This window comes from Vigna radiata, chromosome 7 (genome assembly GCF_000741045.1).
Source record: "Vigna radiata var. radiata cultivar VC1973A chromosome 7, Vradiata_ver6, whole genome shotgun sequence".
In the NCBI taxonomy this organism is placed as follows: Eukaryota; Viridiplantae; Streptophyta; class Magnoliopsida; order Fabales; family Fabaceae; genus Vigna; species Vigna radiata.
In genome coordinates, this window is record NC_028357.1 from 36,482,325 (window position 1) to 36,504,231 (window position 21,907).

General features: G+C 31.1%; 1 protein-coding gene across 2 annotated transcripts; it reads left to right on the top strand.

The window, feature by feature from the left end:
- The first annotated feature begins 5,408 nt into the window (after positions 1–5,408).
- LOC106766757 (anaphase-promoting complex subunit 4) lies at positions 5,409–19,652 on the top strand. 2 transcript variants are annotated; one of them, XM_014651503.2, is made up of 19 exons: positions 5,409–5,874; positions 5,973–6,084; positions 6,328–6,419; positions 7,225–7,308; positions 7,958–8,197; positions 8,970–9,050; positions 10,203–10,354; positions 10,498–10,658; positions 10,738–10,838; positions 10,915–10,989; positions 11,643–11,822; positions 12,783–12,865; positions 12,944–13,042; positions 14,941–15,045; positions 15,572–15,713; positions 15,865–16,092; positions 16,198–16,350; positions 18,231–18,312; positions 18,900–19,652. In XM_014651503.2, the coding sequence occupies exons 1-19, from the start codon at positions 5,806–5,808 to the stop codon at positions 18,992–18,994; spliced, it is 2,334 nt and encodes a 777-aa protein (XP_014506989.1). In that variant the 5' UTR covers positions 5,409–5,805; the 3' UTR covers positions 18,995–19,652. The 2 variants fall into 2 exon arrangements, with proteins under 2 accessions (XP_014506989.1, XP_022639286.1); XM_022783565.1 differs by lacking the exons at positions 18,231–18,312; positions 18,900–19,652 and adding an exon at positions 17,175–17,680.
- Positions 19,653–21,907: the final 2,255 nt, after the last annotated feature.

A 21,907-nucleotide genomic window follows, 5' to 3' on the forward strand; every position in this document is an offset into this window, starting at 1 on the left:
ATTATTTCTCCAATTATATACGGATTTTCCGTATATAATTCTTTCTTCCCGTATTCGTACATAGCATCTGTATATAATACGTTTATTACATACGGATTAAATCCGTATATAATTATCCGTATATAATTGGCTTTTTTCTTGTAGTGATATAATAGAATTTTAAGAATCTACCAATGTAAATTACTTAAGATTATATTAAGAAAAATAAAATTTTAAAAAATTCTAAATATAAATTAAAAGGATTTTAAGTTTTGTAAAAGGTAAAAATCACTTCCTCCTTATTTTTTATTTAAATATATATTTTTTATTTTGACACATAGAATGTCATCCGAAGAGTAGATGTTGTTGTTCGTGTATTATTTGAGTATGAGAAAAGACTAAAAAAAGTTTTAATAATAAATACTTAATTAGTTGTCTGTTAACAATACCATTTATATTAGGGTTTATATATAGGTTTTTATTTTATTAATTTTGAATCAAATAAATGATTATCTTAATTAACTTGTTATGTTAATATATTTTAACTCTTAATCTTTTTGAATTTCACTTGATTATCATTAATCTTAACCATCATGTTCTTGCCAGCATAATATGGTGTTGTTGAGGAAATCTTAGTCATTTGTGAAACAATTTGATATGATATCAAGTATGTACTCAAGATAATTTGAGATGGTCTTGATCTTTGTTATGTGTTGAAATAATCTTAAATAAACAACCTAAGATGATGTTAGGTATATATAATACATATGTTATATGTTCATCATCGAATTTTCACTTATATGAAAAAAAAATCAAGTTTGATTGATTGTCAGTCTTTATAATTAATATAATATTTTATTATTGTCCTCTTCAATGTGTAACCATGTTTGAAGTTTAAATTAAAGGTGTTTCTCGACTAATATTAATACAATGTAATTATTTCTTAATAAATATTAGTTAGAATTTTTTTTTTATCAATGTTAATCTGACAATCTTTTATTTAAGAATTAAATATGTTTTTAATATTTTGATGTTGTTTTTCTCAAATTTTAATATAATTCGGTCTTCAAACTTGAAAAATAATAGATATAATTATTTTAATCTAATTATATATATATTTTTTTTAACACGTAAAAAATTATATTAATTAAATTAAAAGGATTATATTTATTTTTTTTTCAAATTTAGAGACCAGAATTTAGGACAAGAATAAATTCTAATTTCATATCTAAATTATAGATTAAAAATATTTAACCCTTTAATTAATATAAACTAAAGTTTCTAAATGAATATTAATAATATTTATTTTAAGACTAATATTATTAAGGTCTACTTATATCCAACTAAATATTACTTAAATTTGTGAATAATTAATATTTGTTCACGGATTATCAATAATATAGATTTGTAAGTAATTTTGACGTAGATAAAATTTTTATGGATTTTTTTATTCGTTGAAAGCAGTAATTTATTGGTAATACATATAAACAACCATTTTTCGATAATTTTCCACCATTCACATTTCGTAGATAAATACATATGGAATCCATTAGTGGATTTTTAAGACCAACCTCAATGAACATGATTATGTACAATAATGCAAAGGCAAATTGGTGGCCAAAAGCTATGTTCAAATGTATGGAATAAATTACACAAAGGTATTTGTACTTGTTGTTAAACTTGACACAATGAGATTGTTATTAGCATTAGTGGCTCAAAATGCATGGGATGTATTTCAACTTAATGTAAAAAGTGCCTTCTTGCATGGTGATTTTCAAGAAGAGGTATATGTACAACAACCAATAGGTTTCATGCAAAAAGATAGAGAAACTCAAATTTACCGACTCCAGAAAACTCTATATGGATTGAAGCAGGCCCCATGAGCTTGGTATGGTAAAATTGACACATATTTTTCCAAAGAACAGTTCAATTGATGTTCAAGTGAACACACTTTGTTCACCCAAAGAATTCAAGGTAATATTTTAGTAGTTAGTCTTTATGTTGATGGCTTAATCTTTATTGGAAATAACAAACAAATATGTGAAGAATTTAAAAGTTCAATGAAACTAGAATTTGACATGACTGATCTTGTGAAAATGAGATATTTTCTTGGAATAGAAGTTGTACAAAGAAATACAGGAATCTTTATACGTCAAAGACGATATGCTCAGAAGATATTGGCTCGGTTCAAACTAAGTATAGAATCCCATTGTACCATATATCTAGAGATATGATAAAGGAGTCTTAGTAAGTGCTATAAAGTTTAAATAAGAAATTGATAGTCTCATGTACCTCACAGTTACTTGGCCAAATTTCATGTATATGAGCTTAATTAGTATATACATGGCTAATCCAAAAGAGTCACATTGGGTTGCAATCAAGATAATCTTGAGATATCTCAAAGACACTACTGATTATGGTATCTTATATCAACAAGGAATAAAGGCAAGTCTTATAATATAGTGACAATAATTATGCAAGAGGCTTAGATGACAAAACAAATACATTTGGTGCAGTTTTTTATAATAAGCACTGGAGTTGTCTCATGAGCCTCAAAGAAACAACCTAAGGTGAGTATGTTTAAAACAAAGGTGGAGTATATTTTGCATCATTTTGCACATGCCAGTGTATTTGCCTTCGTGGAATTTTAGAACAACTCATATTAGAAGAAAAAGATGTCATATAAATTCTATGTGATAATAAGTCTAATATTTAGTTATCTAAGAACCATGTCTTCCATTGAAGAAGTATACATATTTCATTTTCTTAGAGATTTAATGAAAGATCAAGTTGTTTGTCTTAATTATATAGTTACTCTAAAGAACAATTAGCAGGCATGATGACAAAAACATTGAAACTTAAATATTTTGAATAATTTTGACCTATTTTTGGAATGGTAGAAATCAATGTAGTAAGTTATAATGGAATTATTGCATCTAGCTCAAGGGAAGAAATTTTAGTTAGGATTTGTCCAACATTTTCACATTTTAATAAATCCCTTATATTAAAGGAAGAATTAGTCTTTAGTTGCATATGTTTCTCCTAATTAAGTGGCATTTACATATATAACTGTTTTTTAGCACGTTGTAGCATTACAAATTCGTATATTAAAGACTATAAATGCCTTGTTTTCATTTGAATAAAAGACACCTTCTCTCACAATTCAAATACGCATACCTTGATTTTAATACAAGGGAATGTAGTGTATATGTTTCGCACTCATCATAAAATATAATATATTTTGTGGATGATTTTAATTGTTAGAATACGATAAAAGATTATATAAAAAAAAGCAAAATTTTGTGAGGGATAAAAAAAGCAAAATATTATTATTTCTATTATTATTATTATAAGAGGATAAAAGTATGAAAATTATCAAATATATCAAAAGGTAAAGATAAGGTTTACTCATCAATCCTTGCAAGCACTCGTGTGGTGATATAAAAAAAGACAATTCTTCAATTAATTGCATTTCATTTTCGAAATTTTTTGAAAGTAAACACAATTTTTTTTAATCCATCTTCGCTCATGCGTGTGAATAACATTTTTTGACACATATATGCTTTATTATTCATGACAAGTTAAATCATTTAAAAAAGACATCATATATATATATATAGATAGAAAATCCACATAAATGATTCACGTTGACATATGTTATGTTTAACATTTAAAAACTTGGAGAAATGATATTAAGATACACTTTTACATTCATTTGACATAGGATACAAGGGTAAAATTGTCATAAAAATGTAAAGTTTTGTATTTTTTCAGAAAAGAAGAGGATAAAAAGTAAGTAAGAATAATATTAAATGAGTCTAAAAATTTTAGGTGAATCATTATTCAAAAACTTATTATAAAATTCAAAGTTATATTTTTTTTCCCTTTTGTTATGTAAAAAAAGTGTATATATATATTACTAAAAGTGGTTAGGATGTAAGTTTAACAAGTGATAAAGATCAAAGTATTCATCTTATTAGTTATTTCAAACATGCAACACGGATTGCGTTGATAGAATAACATACAATACTAGTTTCTCCTTATTTCTTCATAGGTTTATTCACTTATAGAATTGGATGAAATGAAGTTGTGAGTTCATGGTGCAACTCCATTCACGCACACCCATTGACCAACAAAGATAAGGTTACAGTTTATATTGGGATTGATAAGAAGGAAGTCACGCTCTTGCAGATTGAAACCTTGAAAGATGCTGGTGCAAGTTTCACCTTCTTCCACGCCATGAACAGCGTTGCATGTTACACCTCCAACTGCATGCACATTAAATTCATTTAAACTTATTAGCAATTAAATCACAAACCAATTATACGTAAAAGTAGTAATTAAAACAATCGGAGATTTACCCGCTGGAGTTACCAGAAGAAGGAACACAACGAGAAGAGATAAGAATATAAGAGCAAAGCTGGTGACTGTGGACTTCATTCTTGCTCTTCCAAGCTCCTTTTCGATTTATAAGAGGTGTGTGGATTTTAGTTTATATAGAGGAGAGATTCGGAGTTCAATCTGCATTCAAAATGAAAGCCGGTTCATCAATGTTAATTTCTAGGCATAAGCATATATAATATTGGATGTAATTGACATTGGTGGATACGTCTGACATGCATGTTTTGTCCGTGGCAGGCCACGAGGTTCAAAACCTCACTTACTGTATGATACGCTTGAAACAGTTCCTATAACTGTAAGAAGGCGTAACATGCTTTTTTTTTTTTTTTTTTTTAGTTTAATTTAATATGAAAAATAAAATTGGCTTGGATTTGATTTTTTATTAGGTTTAAACTTCTTTTTGTTCTCTAGGTTATAAGCGGATGTTCAGTTTAAACCCCGTTTTTAAAAATGTAAATCTTTGGTCCCTAAGTTATAAAAAATGTATGAAATGAGTCTTTTCCCGTTTTTAAAAATGTAAATCTTTGGTCCCTAAGTTATAAAAAATGTATGAAATGAGTCTTTTTTTGATGTTCATGGTCAAAGTACAAAGAAAATCTAAAGTGCTGTTATTATTAAGAAACAAAAACGGAGTTTAAACAACATCGGCTCATAACTTAGGGAGGTTTAAACCTTTTTATTATTCTAAAATTCGGGATTTTCTTTTACTTTATACTTCGTAACTATATAACTATTTCCTTTTGATTTTAATGATGGGAAATTCATTAAGTTCTTATACAAACAATTTCTTTTAGTAATAATGAAGAGATATATTTTTATATATTTTTTAAAATAAAAATATAAAATAAATGTAAAAAATTTATATGTATGAAATTATTATTTTTTTAATTTGTTTTTGAAAAGTAATACTACGTTAAACAGGTTTTGTTTTTTACATTAAAATGACACGTGGTATGTGTTGTCCCAAGATCACAGTAAGTAAAAGAGTAATTTGGGAAGTTGAAAATTGATAGAATAATAAGGCAAAAGGAAAAGAAGATTGCATTGAAATGGGAGAGCGGGAAGTGAATTTTCCGATATTTGGAAGAAGGGGATATAATTTTTTTCGCAACCAGAATTGGGTTAGGGTTCTTGGTGGGAGTTCGCATTGCGATTTGAAGGTTGGTTTTGGAAAGAAATTTGAAGGCAACAGAGTGCACTGAAATTTCGTCTGGTATAGTTGGTGCACTTGGAAGAAGGGGAAGTGGTGTGGATTTTCGATTTCGGTGGTGCATTGACGAGGTTTTTGTTCGTCTGGTCTTGACCACCCTCACTTCACTGCTTAGGGTTTTGCTTCACTTGCGCCATTCGCACTTTACTTCCGTTAATTTTGTTTAATCAGTATACATTTTGAACTTTCCCGGAAGCTCAGTGTTTCCGTTAGACATGGAAACTGATGAATCCTCTCGCGTGCTTCCCTTCCAGCTTCAATTCGATAAACCCCTCGCTTCTCAGGTTTTGTCAATTTAACTTTCACATTTGGGTCACTGTTAAGCTATCTCCATGCCGTTTTAAAAGTTTGTTAGATTTTATGAACGACTTCTGAATCATAGATCACGATTGCGGAGTGGAATCCGGAGAAGGACTTGCTCGCTATGGTTACTGACGACTCCAAGATCCTGCTCCATCGTTTCAATTGGCAACGGTTATGGACCATAGCTCCAGGTCTCTCTTTCTCTCACTTGTTTTCTTTTGTTTATTTGATTTTAAATAGACAGTGAAAATTGCTATACTTGAATGTTCGGTGTTTTTGATGCCTTGTGAAGTGCTTACAATTTGGAAATGCGTTGAAACGATAAGCCACGTGTTGTTATGGCTTTTCTTTTGGAATTCGAAGTTATAGTCGCGTACTAAATGCTGCTTCAATTGCTTCCTTCGGTGGTCATGGAATGTTTCTTTGCCCTGTAGGAAAATGCATCACATCCTTGTGTTGGCGTCCTGATGGAAAAGCAATTGCTGTTGGGCTTGACGACGGGACGGTGTCACTGCATGATGTTGAGGTGGGTGCTTTGTTTTTGGTTTTTTATAAGTAATCTTTTTAGTCCGTTGTTCTTGATTGCTTTGATTTTTGTTTTGTAATACTTCTGGTTATGTTATGTGTTAATAAATGTTTTATTTGATATGACACATCTAAAGACAAAAATGTACGTGTGGAACTTCTAAGAGTTCCAGGACTGAGTTTTTATTATTAGGCGTGCGGATTAAGCAAGCTACTTAACGTTTAGTCTCACTTATAATTCATGTAGCATTGATCATCTTGCTCTCTGCTTTTACCGTTTTGAGACATTGTTTAATATCTCTACTAATACTGATCTTTACCGAGGATCAAGGCTTATACTTGTTCAATATTACTTTGTAATATGATTTTTGAAATTTGCTAGTCTAACAAGTAAGGGATTGGATATTCTTCTATCTGAGGAAGAGTTATCAATAAAAGGCCAACCATGGTCAGTATTAGTAATTCTGTTGGTTTCTTAGCAGGATGGGATAAAAGCTTAGAATCATGTTTATCTGATATATAAAGTGTCTGTAGGTTTCAAAGTTGGGTAGAATAGATTTTGGTAGATTTGATTGTAAACGGTGGAATGTAATTGAGATAGTGTCCAAATTAATCTTAGCCATATATTTTGCATTGGAACATCTTTATGATGAAAGGATTTTGAACATTAAAAATACAGGCCCTAAGTGGGTCTGTTCATTTTTAATGGTGCTTTTATTTCTCTGTCTGCGTGTGGATAGAGTCTGTGGATTATTTCCTTTTCTTTTTTCTGTAACATAACTAATTTTTATATTTTCTATAAGCAGAATGGAAAGCTGCTAAGAAGCTTAAAATCACATTGCGCAGCCATTATATGTCTCAACTGGGAAGAGGAAAGTCAGCTCATTACAGTATGTTTTTTTTTTCTATGTGATGGCCACTCTTGGTATTTAGTTTGGTTGGTCAATTTTGATTCAGAGAAATGTCTTGAAGATACTTGTTATCTACTATAATATGGTTTCTATTTGTACCTTTATTTAGCAAAATCGAAGTGAGATATGATGCTTAGGCATGTGTTAAAACTTTGGATATTATTTTTTACTTTGTTGATTCAATTCTCGTATGCCCTAAATAGAAAATAGTTAGTTCTTGTGATTTAGTTGGTAGTATTAGAGTTAAGAATTGGAAGAATCTGTAAAATAAATGGTGGAATTAAATACAAAAGATGCAAGAGGTACACAATGTCAACTTTAAACATCAATTCCATTCTTTTGGTTTATTGTTTCTCATATTCCTGCATGATTATTAAAACTTATGTTCCAAACTAAAACACGGACACATTATATTTGGAAAGAAAATATACCTGAGTACCGTCCCACATCAATGCTTCTTATATTGGTGCTGTTGAGAGGGAGGAAAATTGAGAGGACCTGGGAATGAATGTGTCTTGACTGTGTGAAGATCCTGTATATGATGAGTCTGGATGTTTTGACTGGATGTTCTACTTTATTTTTCTTTTGTTCCTCTATCTTAATCTTTCCTCCTTAAATTTTCTTCTAGGATGACCATGGTTATACTTCGAAGTATGAAGATAGAACCTCTCGTTTCTTTCCCCCTGCTCCAAGAGTTCCTCGGATGCCTGGGTTGGTGTCTGGTGATAATGGGTTCATGGATGACAGTGAAGATTCATTTCAGGAGCTGTCAAATTCTTCTCACCAACGATTCAACATCCTATGCAGTGCAGATAAAGAGGGAAATATTTGTTTTAGTATATTTGGAATCTTCCCTATAGGGAAAGTTGTAAGTCGTCTCTCAGAAATTAGCATTTTTTTATTATATAAATTAATTATGAGGTATGATGGGGAATGACATCCTAGGCTTTTGGGCTTCTGCTAGTTAATATATTAAGTTAATATATTATTTATTTACCGTTTCTTCTTCCAAGCAGTTTAGTTTTTGTTTTAAATCCTAGTGTATGGGGACCTACATGATTGTCTGTCAAGATCGGAAGATTATGATTTAATTGTGGTTTAATCTGCAGCATAACTAATATTTGATTACTAAAGTGACTACAAATGATCTCTTAATTAGTTACTATTGTGGTGTCATTGATTCATGTGGAACGAAGTCCTGTTATATACTGTTTTCTGTTCATATATTTTCCTTATTGGTTGGTAAGCCTAACATGCGTTTTTACTGTGAGAAATTTATTACATGGTTGAGATTTTAGGGATTGACAGATAGACTTGACAAAGGTGGGGGTACATATTTTATTAGCGGGATTTTAAATGATTTTGTATGGCGTTAAAAAGCAACTTTGCTTTGGTGTAGTATTAGATATTACTTAATTAACTAAGAAGATATTGCTAATAACATTGGAAGATAGGATACATTACCTTTTGTTGATGTTTCTTCTGTGAAAACCAATACAATATTCAAGAGAGAAACACTAGTAAAATAATTAATACTAAACATTAATATCAAGTTTGACCTGTCTGTTTCTCTATTACCTTTATATTTTTTTTTCCTTTTTTAGTTAATATTAGAACATCTTGTGGTTATTGCCTTTCAGAACATACACAACCTCACTTTTCCTACTTGCCATGATGGTGCAGAAACAACTAACAGAGTTTCAAATTCTTCTATACAGAAGGTAGATTCTCTTTTGTTTTGATCACTGAACTTTATTTGCCTTCCAGTTCCATTTAGTTGGTGACCAAATTTGGAAAACCCTAAACTATATCTTGATGCTTAAAATTGACTAGTTGATTAATTAACATCCTAATGCGCATTTTAAAATTTTGAAATATGAGAAGGGCAAATTAAAATACAATCAAAGAAGCAGAAGAACTACATCAATAACTTTTTATGGATGAATGCAATGATGTTTGAAATTCTGCCAAAAGATTAATGGTAAATAAATTAGCGAATCTAGTTCTGCTGTCTCGATCTTATGGTCAAAGACAAGATTCCATGTTCAATATATTGATGCATCACTCATGAATGAATCAGTGAAGAAAAAAATATGGTTTATATATATTTTTGGTCTCTGTAAAATTAACAAGTTCTTAATAGTTTTTTTTCATCTCTGTAGAATTTGAAATCAGTCTTTATAATTTCTGTAATTTTTTAGTGTTTGTCCCCGCAGAATATTTTATTTCATTTTATTTTCATCCCTTTAACATTTTAAATCACTGATTTTAAGAGTTTTTGAGGTGATACATGTAGCCATTTTATTTCAACACTAGTATGTGTAATTGGGAATGGTGATTTAACCTTTTGTTCAACACATAAATATTTAATTAGTGTCATAATACTAGGCATCTAAAGTGGTAATTTTCAATTTTAAAGGGAGCAAAAACAAAGAATTTTTTTTTGGAGACCAAAATCAAAACTCAGTTTATGGGACTAAACATATTTAAGTAAAAAATTATTGAGCCTTCAACTTGCATAAGTTAATTAATGCATGTCATGAACCAAAACCTGAAAAAGGCTTGAGCTTTAGGTGAAGCAACGTGAATGGTTCTATATTTCATTACTAATTCCGCCTTAAATGTGAGAGCCTTTTGTGCTTTAAGTGTAGATAATGCATAAGCCTCCCTACCTTGTGTCAAAACGGAGCTTTTTATCAGAAGAATGAAAGTAGCTAGGATCAAATTCTAGTTTACCCAACATAGAGGTTCTAATATAATGCAGAAAATAACTCTCCCAAAAGCATAAGCTGATAGATAAAGGCACATGACTGGTTTTGTTATGTTTCCCCTGGGAACTTACTCATGGAAGCTGTGTTGTTACATGTCACTAGGTTGCATTATCAAAAGATCTATGTCGTTTGATAGTCATGTGCTCAGGGGATCTTGTTAAAGTTGGTCCTGACTTGGGAGAAACTAACATGGCTGGGTACAATGAGCATGGTCTGCATTGCTTAGCCCTGAACACTACTATATTTTGGAATAGGTAAAAATTCTTTGAGAAATGGATGCTTTGCTATTACATCCTTTTTTTCTTTGTAACATTTAAAACCTTTTCCCTTAGAGACAAATGCAAATGAAATTTGGCATCTTATTTCTGCAATTTGATCCCTTCTATCTTTTTTACAGGAAAAATGAGCTTCATCAAGTAGCTCAACAAGCTTCTAACATTGAGGATTTGACTGAGGTTGTTCGCACATCATTATCAGTTATGTGTAGGCAGTGGTCTGATGCCATGAACACATTCCAGGAGAAATTTAGCTCTTTGTCTACTCTGATTATAAATCATGGTAACTGAGTAAGAGTTATGGAATTTGTTTTAGTCATTACACTCACTTTAATTTACTTGTTTCTGTCTTGGATTACTAGGACTTGATTCCTCACCCCAAGAGGAGCTTCTGAGCCTTTTGGGTGGTGCAAGGACTAGCCCACCAGTTCATCAATTTCTCGTTAACACTCTGGGAGAAGTGGTATACTTACAGTCTTATTTAGTTGCATTCCTCTTTGTGGATGTAGTTTTCATTCAGCAACATATTTTCTTTGCAGGGCGTCAAGCGAATTTCAAAGGTTCTCTCTGGTGCAGGCAAAGAACTTCAACGTATTGTCTTGGACCACCTCCAGGTACAATATACATCAATGTTTACCAATAAGGAGAAACATATAGTTTGAAAGAAAATATTTTAAAATTTGTCATGGAACTTCCTGTTACGCCCTGTTGTAGTCTTTTTCAAAGACAATGAAAAGTTTTTTTTTTCCTTTCTTCTATAACTTTTCTCCAAACCTCATTAATGGGTTTGAGCTACGTCAATAATTCACTCCTACCATGTATTAACAAAGTAGGCATTGTAGGCAAGTCTTCTCCTATCACAATGATTTAGGTCTTCAGAGGCTGTCCCCTGTGGCCAGCTTGAAGGGGCTTAAGTTCGATGTTGTCCGGAGGAATTAGGGTAGCAATTATAGTTATAAAGTTCTAGTTTTGTTGTCACAGGGTCCTTCATATAATTGGCTGACCTTTCTAGAAGAAAATGGGTAGCTTCACTTACTTTAATAACATTGACAGGGAATTACCATGAGATTAAAACACAAAAGGTGAAATGGTAGTGTATTGAATAAATTGTTAGGTGATATAAAAGTTCCTGCGTATTCATGCAATCTCCTGAACTTTTACTGTTCCATTCTTGACATGGTATTAGAAATTCATTTACTTTTGAGTTTATTCAGTATTTGTACACACTTCACTTAAGCTCTCATGGAAGTTTAAATGTATCTTTCAGCCTGCTGTAGAAGTTATTGGATTCAGAATAGGAGAACTAAGAGGGCTTTCAAGATGGCGAGCACGCTATCACAACATTGGCTTGGATGAATCACTTATTAACAATGCAACAGAAAAGGCTGGTACGCTACTTGTACAAGTTGAACGATTTATGAGGGTTCTTTCATCTGTTGTGCAGCAGGTGTGCCTTTTTTGTTTTAAATGAATCTTGTAGAATATAGCTTTATTTTTCAATTTTAGCTCTGTTGTTATCATGGTCTTTAAATTGTTATCAGCTATATATTTCCATGAGAGCTACAATAGTTATTCAAATTCCATATATCATAGTTTTTAAAAATGGATCAGCTAATATGACCTGAAGCTAGTTAGCTCATTAGATCAGTAAAAAACTGGTGGCTAAAATCCAGTTCAGAAATCTGGATTTTGAAAAGGTGATGGTTTATTATTATTTTTATTCAAAACCTTTTTCTAAAAAATCAAAGATTGAGTTTTACGAATGTATATCTATTAAGTATTTACTATGAATTTGTAGGACATGTAATATGATCCTTAAAATTTTGCATAACTTAATCTGTGACAACTCTATATTTTAGTTCATCACTTAATATATTATATAAGAATAAAAATATATTTGAATTATTTCTTAATGAACTGTGGTTCAACCATTGAATTGTCTTTATCGGTTTAATAATTGGTCTAGTTTTAAAACATTGCTGCTTGTGGTTCTATTATAAAAAATATATCGATTGACTTCTAATATTTAATTATTAGTATAAATTTGGTGGAAACTGAGGGAAAAAAATGTTGCTTCCTTGTCATAAGCAACATTTTTTACGGAAATGAGTGCATGTGTTTGAAGTGGTGAAAATCTATGTATTATGTTATCACATTTTTACTTTGATTATGATACCATTTCTTATACTGTGCTTTATGAGCAGCATGTAATATTGTGGAGGATAGGATCCGATGATAAGCTTGTGATTGGATGTTTTGGGAATGATGGAACACTTATTTGGATTTCACATGTCTGCACAGAAAATAATGTTTGAAATATATCAACGAATGCATTTTTATAAAAGCCTATTGTATCTATTATTTTGATATTATTTTTTTTTTTTCCTCTTTACGTTTTTTCAACCAGTACTCAAACTTCTTCAACTGGCTATTAAAGTGTATAAAATTACTCATGTCAGAACCAAGTGACCAGCTTCTACCGTATAACAGGTTCATTTAAACATTCCTTAATGTTATGAATTATTATAAAAGCTGATTTTTGTCTGAATTTATTTTTGGTTTTGGCAGTGAACTTGTTATTATATTCTTGAAGTTTCTATACGAGCAAGATCCAGTTAAACAATTGCTGGAAATATCTGAAACAGAATATGAAGTTGAAATTGATTTGTAAGTTGTTTTCTACTCCAATTTCTCTTATATTTTTCCGTTTATTATCAATTTGTGTGAGAATTAAACCGGCAGTTTTTTCTACACGTAAATAACCATAGTCCTTGTTTCTAAAACAACTGATTTCTGAAGAAGTTATTTTCTACGTATAACTAGCCTATCTGTCCCTGACTATCAGTTCATGTTGTTGCTGTCAGCTGAAGAATCAGTTTCTTTTCCAAGGCTGACAGTTGGAATTTGGTTTTTCCACCCCACCATCTTTATCCACTGCAATAACAATTTCTTCATTTTTGTTTAGTGATTCATTGGATAATTTTTTTTAAACTTAAAATAAGTATTTCTGATCTGAAATAATCATTTTTTTAAAAAAAATCACTTATTTAACAATCCCATGGGTTTTGCTTCTCTAAAAAAGCTGAGAAATAGATCTAAAATAATCAGATTAGACAAACACATAAAAATAAATAGAAATCTGTTTATTATAGTTTTTTTAAATTAAACAAAAAATTTCACCCACATTTCCCTAAATTAATTGTTCTCTTGCCCATTGATGTTAGGGGTGAAAGTTTTCTCCAACCTTAAAGCATAAACACTTCTTGTTTTTCATTTCTATCAATTATTGGTATGTTAAATGGTGCAGGCCTTTATTGATCTCTGCTGAATTTAAGTGTTCTCCCTCTGTTCTTCTCCCTGAGAACACCACAGATGAAGTTCCTTTGTTTTGGCTATATTGATTCATATTTGAGTTTGAAACTGGTCTGAAATTACACTATCGTCCCTCTTTGTTGTAATAATTGATCCTGCACGATCATGTCGACCACAGAACCCTTTGATGGTTTTGAAACACTGCTAAAAGATCCCATTTTTTCTTGCCTACTTGTTTGGGACACAAGTGCATTTCTACCTCTTTACTCTGTGCAGCATATTAAACAGCCCAAATTCTTGTTTTTGGGCTGAAAAGTTTGGACCTGATGTATCAGGTCGCAACTCACCTTAAAAACACTCCAAATATTGTTGTAAAGGTAAATACTTATCTCGTGATGAAAGAAGTTCCAGTACTTTTGTAAACTCCTCTATTGATCCCTCGTGTTTCAACTTGGTTAACTCAATGCTTTATTTCTCTGAATAGATTAACCCAATGGATTGTATAATTCACTGATATTCTGTATTTCAAAATAAGTTTCTTCCTTTATGATCAACCAAATAAGGCCATCTCCATTGTTTCACCTTCTTGATTGCAGTATGGTACTCCTTGATGTCCAAATTGACCTGTACTTGAGTCTCAGTTCTGTCTTCTAGTCCCAAATAATACGTATCATGCATGCCTGTACCGAGATGCCATGTAGGCAGTGTTACATAATCATTCAAAACAATGTACATTTTATATATGCTTAAATATTTCTTAGTCCCTGTAAAATAATTGAGTTTTAATTTTGGTTCCTGTAAATTTTCTTTATTTTTGGCTCCTCTATAATTGAAAATTAGGCTTTTGATTCCTAGTATTTTATGATACTAATCAACTACTTATGTGTTGGACAAAAGGTTAATGACCATTCCAAGTGACACATCATTATTGTAATATAATGTCGACTTGTGTCACCTAAAAAACTCTTAATCTTAAAACGAATATATAAGGGACAAAAAACAGTTATTGAAAATTTTTGGGGGATGAAAATCAAAGATAAACATTTTACATTGACTACTATCAAAATTTACACAGTTTATGTAGACTAGAAAGAGTTATTTCAAATTTTATAGGGAGGAAAAATAGAAAAAAAATTTATAGACCAAAATAAGTTGTTAACTTTACATGGACTAAAAAGATGTTTAAGCCTTATATATTAGTCTGTGTTCCTGAGATTAATCTCATTTTAATTTGATTTTTTCTTTTTCTTCAGGGAAACAATGCAAAGAGTTAGAGAATTGGTTCAGTTTGGGGGATTTTCAGACATTGAGTATCTAAGGAGAACATTGGCTAAAGAATTTCAGTTGATGGAACTAAGGTTTTTCTTTTTGCCCTTTTATTCCGTCTAATTAGACAATACCTTCTTTCTGTTTATCTTGACCTTCCATTTCACTCATGAACCAAATAGGTGATTATAGTGCTTAAATTGTTATGAATGAAATTGCAAAAATATTGAGAAATGTCATGAACAAAACTATCTGTTTTTTCTTGTGTAAATTTTTTCTTATTCCAGTGTAAAGAAATACTGAATTATTCATAGTTATATAACCTTGGGAGGTGAGCGTATATGAACAATGAATCATCATGAAGCATTATGACTCATACAATTTATTGCTCTACTGGTTTAGACCTGAGCTTGAATGCATACCATCTTAAAATAGTTTCAACAAAAAGGGATCTCTTTTCAAAAATTGATTTACCTAAAAGCTTCCACTTATCGCTTGGACTCAGCAGAGAAGATAATAAAAGTCAGGTCTTTTAAATTGCAAACATATCTTTTTCAGATTGTTCTAGCCATATCACTGTATTTGTCAGATTTACATTGTGACGTCATTGTCTTTCAGCTTTAAAGAGGCTTTTCAAATGCCTTTTACCACAATATCAAGAAAGATACTCTGCGAGGATATACTACCATTGTTTCCTGTACCAACTTTGCCAAAATCATCTTCATCCACAAGAATTCCCACTTCAGTATCATATTATGAGGTACTTCTCGATGATTCCTATTAATCTAGTCAGTAAGAACTAGAGGCCTTTTTCTTCCTTATGTCTGTGGTCATTTGAATTTGATGTCGGTTGGTTTCTAATTCTATTATAGTGTTGTATTATTTTTTTGACTTCGCGCTTTTTGATGTAGGATTCTTCTGGAGCTTCTGTGACACCTCAAACTGGTCGCAACCAGTTTATTGATTATGTATCTTTCCAAGTACCTGATGAGTGTTTCTCGGATATTATAAATTGCATATGCATAGTTAGAGGATTCATGCATGATTCACACTGCCTAAAGAAGGGGTGCAGTACGTTGGAAGCGGTGCTGTTACATGTTCCTGTTGATTATCAATGTGTGGATCTGTCTTTGTATAAGGTAACGAGAAAGTTAGAAGTATTTCATCATACAGCTTTTATGGTCTCAATTTTATTGTTCACAAGTCTCAACATTTATCCTTTCATTTTTTGATGTTTAAAACAGGATAGTCAGATTGTCTTGTTACTAAACAAAGTTACTAACACATCAGAAAGTGCTGGTGATGGTTGTATGGTGATTGTGCAAGCAAGTGATCTACCGTATATCTCTATATCAAGATCTGCTCATATAGATGTCTGGAGATTACCAGAACTTAAGGTAAGCTGTCCTAGTTGTCTTATGTCCCTTGTTTTCATTGTCTATGGTATACATTCGTGATTTATGTAACCAATACTCTTTTTTCTATTAACACTTATTGTTATCTTTGTTAGTTAAGGTCCCCTGTCTCTTTGGTGCCAAGGCTTTTCTCATTTTCTTTTTAATCATCCTGACTGAATATCCCTAGAAAGCTTACCCTTGGTTTTGGGTCATTAATACTAAATAGAATTTAAGAAAATAAGAGGATCAGACAAAGTAAAACATCTCTAAATTCAAAGTGAAAGGGGATGCAAATATTTCATTTACGTATACTGCATATAACTCCTTAGTTGTATAGAAATTACAATTAACCAAGCCTAGGAGGCAATAGAGATATTTCAGAAATCAATGATCAAGCGTGTGATGTCCAAAGAAATTTCCTCCCAAGGTAGAAAAAATTCCCTTGTTCTGAATGTCTTTTCTTTATAGCTCTTTTTCTCATCAAAAAGGCAAAAATTAAAACCAAAGAATAAAAGAAATTAAGGGTCTGGTTGATTTAAAAAAAATACTTTGTTTTCATTTTCTGTTTCTATAAATAATTATGAACATGTTACCCGGAGAAGAGAAATTATTTAAGATAGTTAGAATATTTACGAGTTAGTTAGTTGAGGTGTTAGTTAGATATAAACACGAAAGGAGAGGAGGAAGGGGCTGAATTTTGTAGACTGTTAGTTTTTTGTGAAGGGGAAGCGTTTGAAGAAGAGAGTGCTGTCCTATTTCTTGTTCTTTTCATTCTATTCAACAAAAACTTTTCTTCTCTCTTTTCCATTCTTGGTTCCTAACAGGTTAAGGCATTGGATATTTGTTTATCATTTGAATAAACATTCGACAATTTTGGATCAATGGACTGCTGTGAGACTAAGGCTAAGGCTAGTTGGCAGTTTCCTTATTCCCAATCTTCTCACCTATCTTGATCAACATTCTGAGACTTCTTTCTTATAAGACGATCATAAACTTTTGATTATGGAACCTTGTCATGACAGCGCCTGCCCGATTCAAATAGTTTTTCCATCAAGTTTTACTGATACTACTGTAGGATTTCCATAAGAAAAAAAAGACACCAAACCCTTATTTTAGAATTCAGAACTGCTGGATTATGTGTTGTTACTAGCCATTGTAGACTTGAGATCAAGAAGATATCATGGTGAAAACAAGACGAAAGAGTCACAATATGCCCAAAAGCAAACGAGATAGCATATGGTAAAAACAACCAAATGCAGCATCCAAACCAAGAGAGGAACAACGTACAAAGTAAGGCAGCAACCAAACAGTAGAATGCCACAGCCAATGAGATGACCAACAGTTAAACTTGTTCAGATTGGGACCACATAAGACTGATGGAGATCAATCTGAGGAAGATAAACTCGATGACGGGAACACCAAGGGCTGATAACAAAAAACATTGGCGGCGGCTGCGCTATTTGGATGACTAATTTTCGTTGAATTTTATAAAATCCACTTGAAATGGGCTGTATGAGATAAACACAGTCATGGAACAAGTATTTGACTGAAAACCTGCTTAGAGCAGGCTCCTAGGCCTATCTTATAAACAGAAACGTTGTCAAGAATTTTCCCATAATTTTGAAAAAAAAAAATTGAGTATAAGATCTACAAGATATTCGACCCAATTACCCTAATTATATAATAAAAGGAAATCATTACTGTGAAATCAATCCAATTGTATCACAATTTCAGACTCTAGCTCGTAAAATCTCAAATCTTATCATAATCTTAAAAATTACCATTATCTGTATTTATATTCTGTATAGATGTCTCCTTAAGGAAGGTATTTATAATTTTTATATTTCATTATAGTCATATTTTTGTTATGATGTGTCTAGGATTCTGTTGCTTACTTGCATATTGAGGATGAGAAAGCTCGCACCATCCCACATTCTGTAGTTGCTCCCTTGGCAGTTAGTGGTGAGTACTGTCTCTGTCTCTCTGTCTCTATCTATCTCTATCTCTATCTCTATCTCTATCTCTATCTCTCTGCCGATGGTTAAAATGCATTAAATTTAGTGAATAAACCGATTCTACTTAACCGCACAGTATCTGGCTTAAATTTAATTTCATGCAGCGTATTTGTTTTATGAATCACCATGTAGTGCGTGTTGATCTTTTGGTGCAAGTATATCAGGGGTACATTACAATAATCAAATTTAGGAAATTAACCAAATGTGTTTCAGTTCTGATACAAAAATTAATCATGTTCCTGGAGAATGTTTATTTGTAATCAGTCTTTCGTTAACATTTGACAATATTCAGAGGTACAAAAGTTAAGACGATAAAATTGGTAATGAATATAGGTTGGATCTACATGTTATATTTAAGGATCACCCAGACGCTTCTTCAACATAAATGCCTTTTGAAAGCGAAACTTCTGATTTATATAATGATTATCGTTGCTAATGTTTTCCTCCCTTAAAGATATGTTTGATTTCTTCCCTCCATTTGGTTATTGTGTTAATCTGGGTATAAACTGCACTGAACCCTTGTATCCCGGACAGCATCTAGAGGTGTGGCTTGTGTATTTGCTGCAAGAAAGCGTGCTCTGGTCTACATTTTGGAAGAAGATGAAGATGAGGTCTCGGATGCAGAATAATTCGCCAATTCATTTTTCCTTCGTAACCATTTTGTACTTTTGTTTCGGCCAGGTTCTAATCATTTTCCATTTTCATAATGGTCCGAATATTGTTGTAGAATGTCCATGTGTTATTAGCGTTCATTTTAAAAACACGAAATTAATTAATTATTTTTTGTGATAAAAGTAAACAGTTCAGCCCAAAAAGTAGAATAAGAGGTACAGAGTAAATAATCGGCAGTACCGGTTCGCGAGTGGTAAGTATTGCTCCATTTTCATCCGGGCAGTTTCTTCATGCGTCTTATCAAATTTCTCTCAATGTTTTATCATTTCAGATTTTTATTTTTTTTGGAATACACTAAATTAATTCCGGAAACATTTTTCCACAAGACATTTATAAACATTCATCCACTTTTATTCCGTATAGAGTATAAATTTTTTTGAAGTGGAGGGAGAAATTTGATAGAGCACAGGAAGAAATTATTTTTATGTCATATTCGTAGATGAATTAAATGTTTGGTGATGGAACAAAAGCTAAACTTAAATGTGACATTTAAATGCAATAATTGACTGGCTTTCGTGAAGTAATGCTTTCAATTGTTTACGCTTTTGCTTTATTTTCATTGCCATTACATTGATAAATGTATCAAATGTTTTCATGCAATATTGAGTTGATTTATTTTATCTATCAAAACATGATATTTTCTTTTTTAGTTTGTAATTTTGTAATTATTTGTCTTTTAATATTTATTGTCAAGACATTTAATCTTTACATTTACCTCTAGATGTGAGAAAATGTTTACACGTCATCCTGTTATGTTCATTAATAAGATTAGTGAAAACCTTGTCCTCTTTTACTTTATAATAATAAATAAAAATTAATTCTTTTAACTATTATTAAAGTAAAAAATAGTTATAAAAATCTGAAAAGTAATTAATAAAATAAATCAAATTATGAGAATAAATAGACTAACTTTATGGTAAAGTGAAATTAATTGACAATTAATTTGCAGAATACTAGAAAATATCAGTGTAAAAATCATCAAGAATAATTGAATCTAGACTTGTTTGTGATTTGTTAAGTGATATTGTTTAGTTTGGTGTGTTTAGTCTGTTGTTTTGAAACTCTAATTAATCATGTGTACCTTATTTTGTAATTACGTTACTTTTTTGTGTGCTCATATTTTAGTGAGTAGACAAGGAATTAGGTATTGGTCCATTGTAAGATGGTGATTTGTTTAGATTTTATATTAATACTTCGTTACTAGTTATTTTGTTTTTTTATGACTGTTATATATTCTATTTATTTGTTTATGCACGGTTGAATGACAAAATATATAATGTTCGTTTTACACTATTAGGATGTCACAACACCAATGTAAAAAGAAGAAAAAATACAGTGAAGTAGAAAAAGAAAAAAAAAATTGTAGAGAATCCACCCCCACCAAGAGTAAAAGGATAACTGTTCACATTTTATACGCAATTATTTAATCTGTAAATACTTAACATGTTTGATTTTATATAATTGAAATATTTTTTCATAGCTTAACTTCATTACGTTAATAAATAATACATTTAGTTTTTTATTTTTATATAATAAAAAATTGCATAAAATAAGAAATATATATATATATATATATATATATATATATATATATATATATAATGAGATATATAATGAGGTGAAATAATAAAAATATGCAATAAGGATTATTTGACGTACACAATTCTTTTAAAATCATCTTTAGCGATGTATTATCCTTGACATGATATTTCTGCAATTGTTTCATTTAATTTTTTTAATATATTTTGAAAAATAATTTAAAGTACATATTGCTTTTTATGTTTTTTTAACAATAACATTTAATAATGACTCAAATTAGCTCTTAAAATTTAAATAAAATACTAACATGCAGCTTTGCTTTCGCTAGTTTATGTACTTCAGATTAAATTATGATGTATGGAATCCTTCCCTAGATATTAGAATTTCGTTTGTATTTCTGTTTCTGATCTCTTTCATTATTTGAATGAAAAAAAAAAAAAGACACTATTTAGTATTGGAAGGTGTTATCTGGTTTAGAAAAGCAAATCGGGAATTTTGGGAGTAAGGATTTGGGAAGATTACAGTAAGGAAGGGATTCAGCGTTGCAGTGTTTAACTACACGACACGCGCCTCTTTAATGAAAGCATTGTTCCTTCTGATAAAAGGAATCAAATACTCTTGCAAATCGATTTCTCAGAAAAGGTTTTGATGCAGTTTGAGGCTTTAAAAGCTGAAAAAAGGAGGGGCTAACGATTCTTACGTTGGCCTTCATCTTTATCTAGAACCTAAGCATTGCTTTTTATCATGCAAAGAAATCGATTGAGCTTGTTATAGATATTGCAGTAGATCAATGTTCTTATCCAAGTGGGAACTGACATCAAGGCTTGTTACAAGTCTCATTGGAAACTTCAGCTTTTTAGTTAGACTGAATATCTGTTTGTCCTCTTGCAATAGCATGAGACCAAGACTATTAAAAAACTTCAAATAACAAAAATAGTTTTAGAAAGCATGTCTATTCATCATGTAAACCCTCCCGAGTTAAGATTTTCTAGATCCTTAATTTGTCATGGAAATTTTATTATTAAATCCCTCTGCTTGCAACTTTTGTTGCCAAATAACTGAGACAAGTACTTGAGTATGTTTGCATTGCTGAGAGATTTAGATCTGTTTATATGTCAATCCCCAGACATCTAATAATTAAACTCATTGTCATTTCTTAACAAAACAGAATGAGATCTTTTATCAAATTGCTCATAATTTTTCTAGAGACTAACTAATTCACGAGACATTTGGGTTAGTCATCAAATTACAAATTTCAAAGGGGCATATTTTGTAATCACAATTTGTTTACCTATGGTGATTTTTTAATTAATTAATAATGTGACATGTAG

Coding starts and splice junctions, on each gene's coding strand:
- LOC106766757 (XM_014651503.2), top strand. CDS start 5,806: ATGGAAACTGATGAATCCTCTCGCGTGCTTCCCTTCCAGCTTCAATTC. Junction 9,051..10,202: donor CAAATTCTTCTATACAGAAG/GTAGATTCTCTT, acceptor ACATGTCACTAG/GTTGCATTATCAAAAGATCT. Junction 16,351..18,230: donor GGAGATTACCAGAACTTAAG/GTAAGCTGTCCT, acceptor TGATGTGTCTAG/GATTCTGTTGCTTACTTGCA.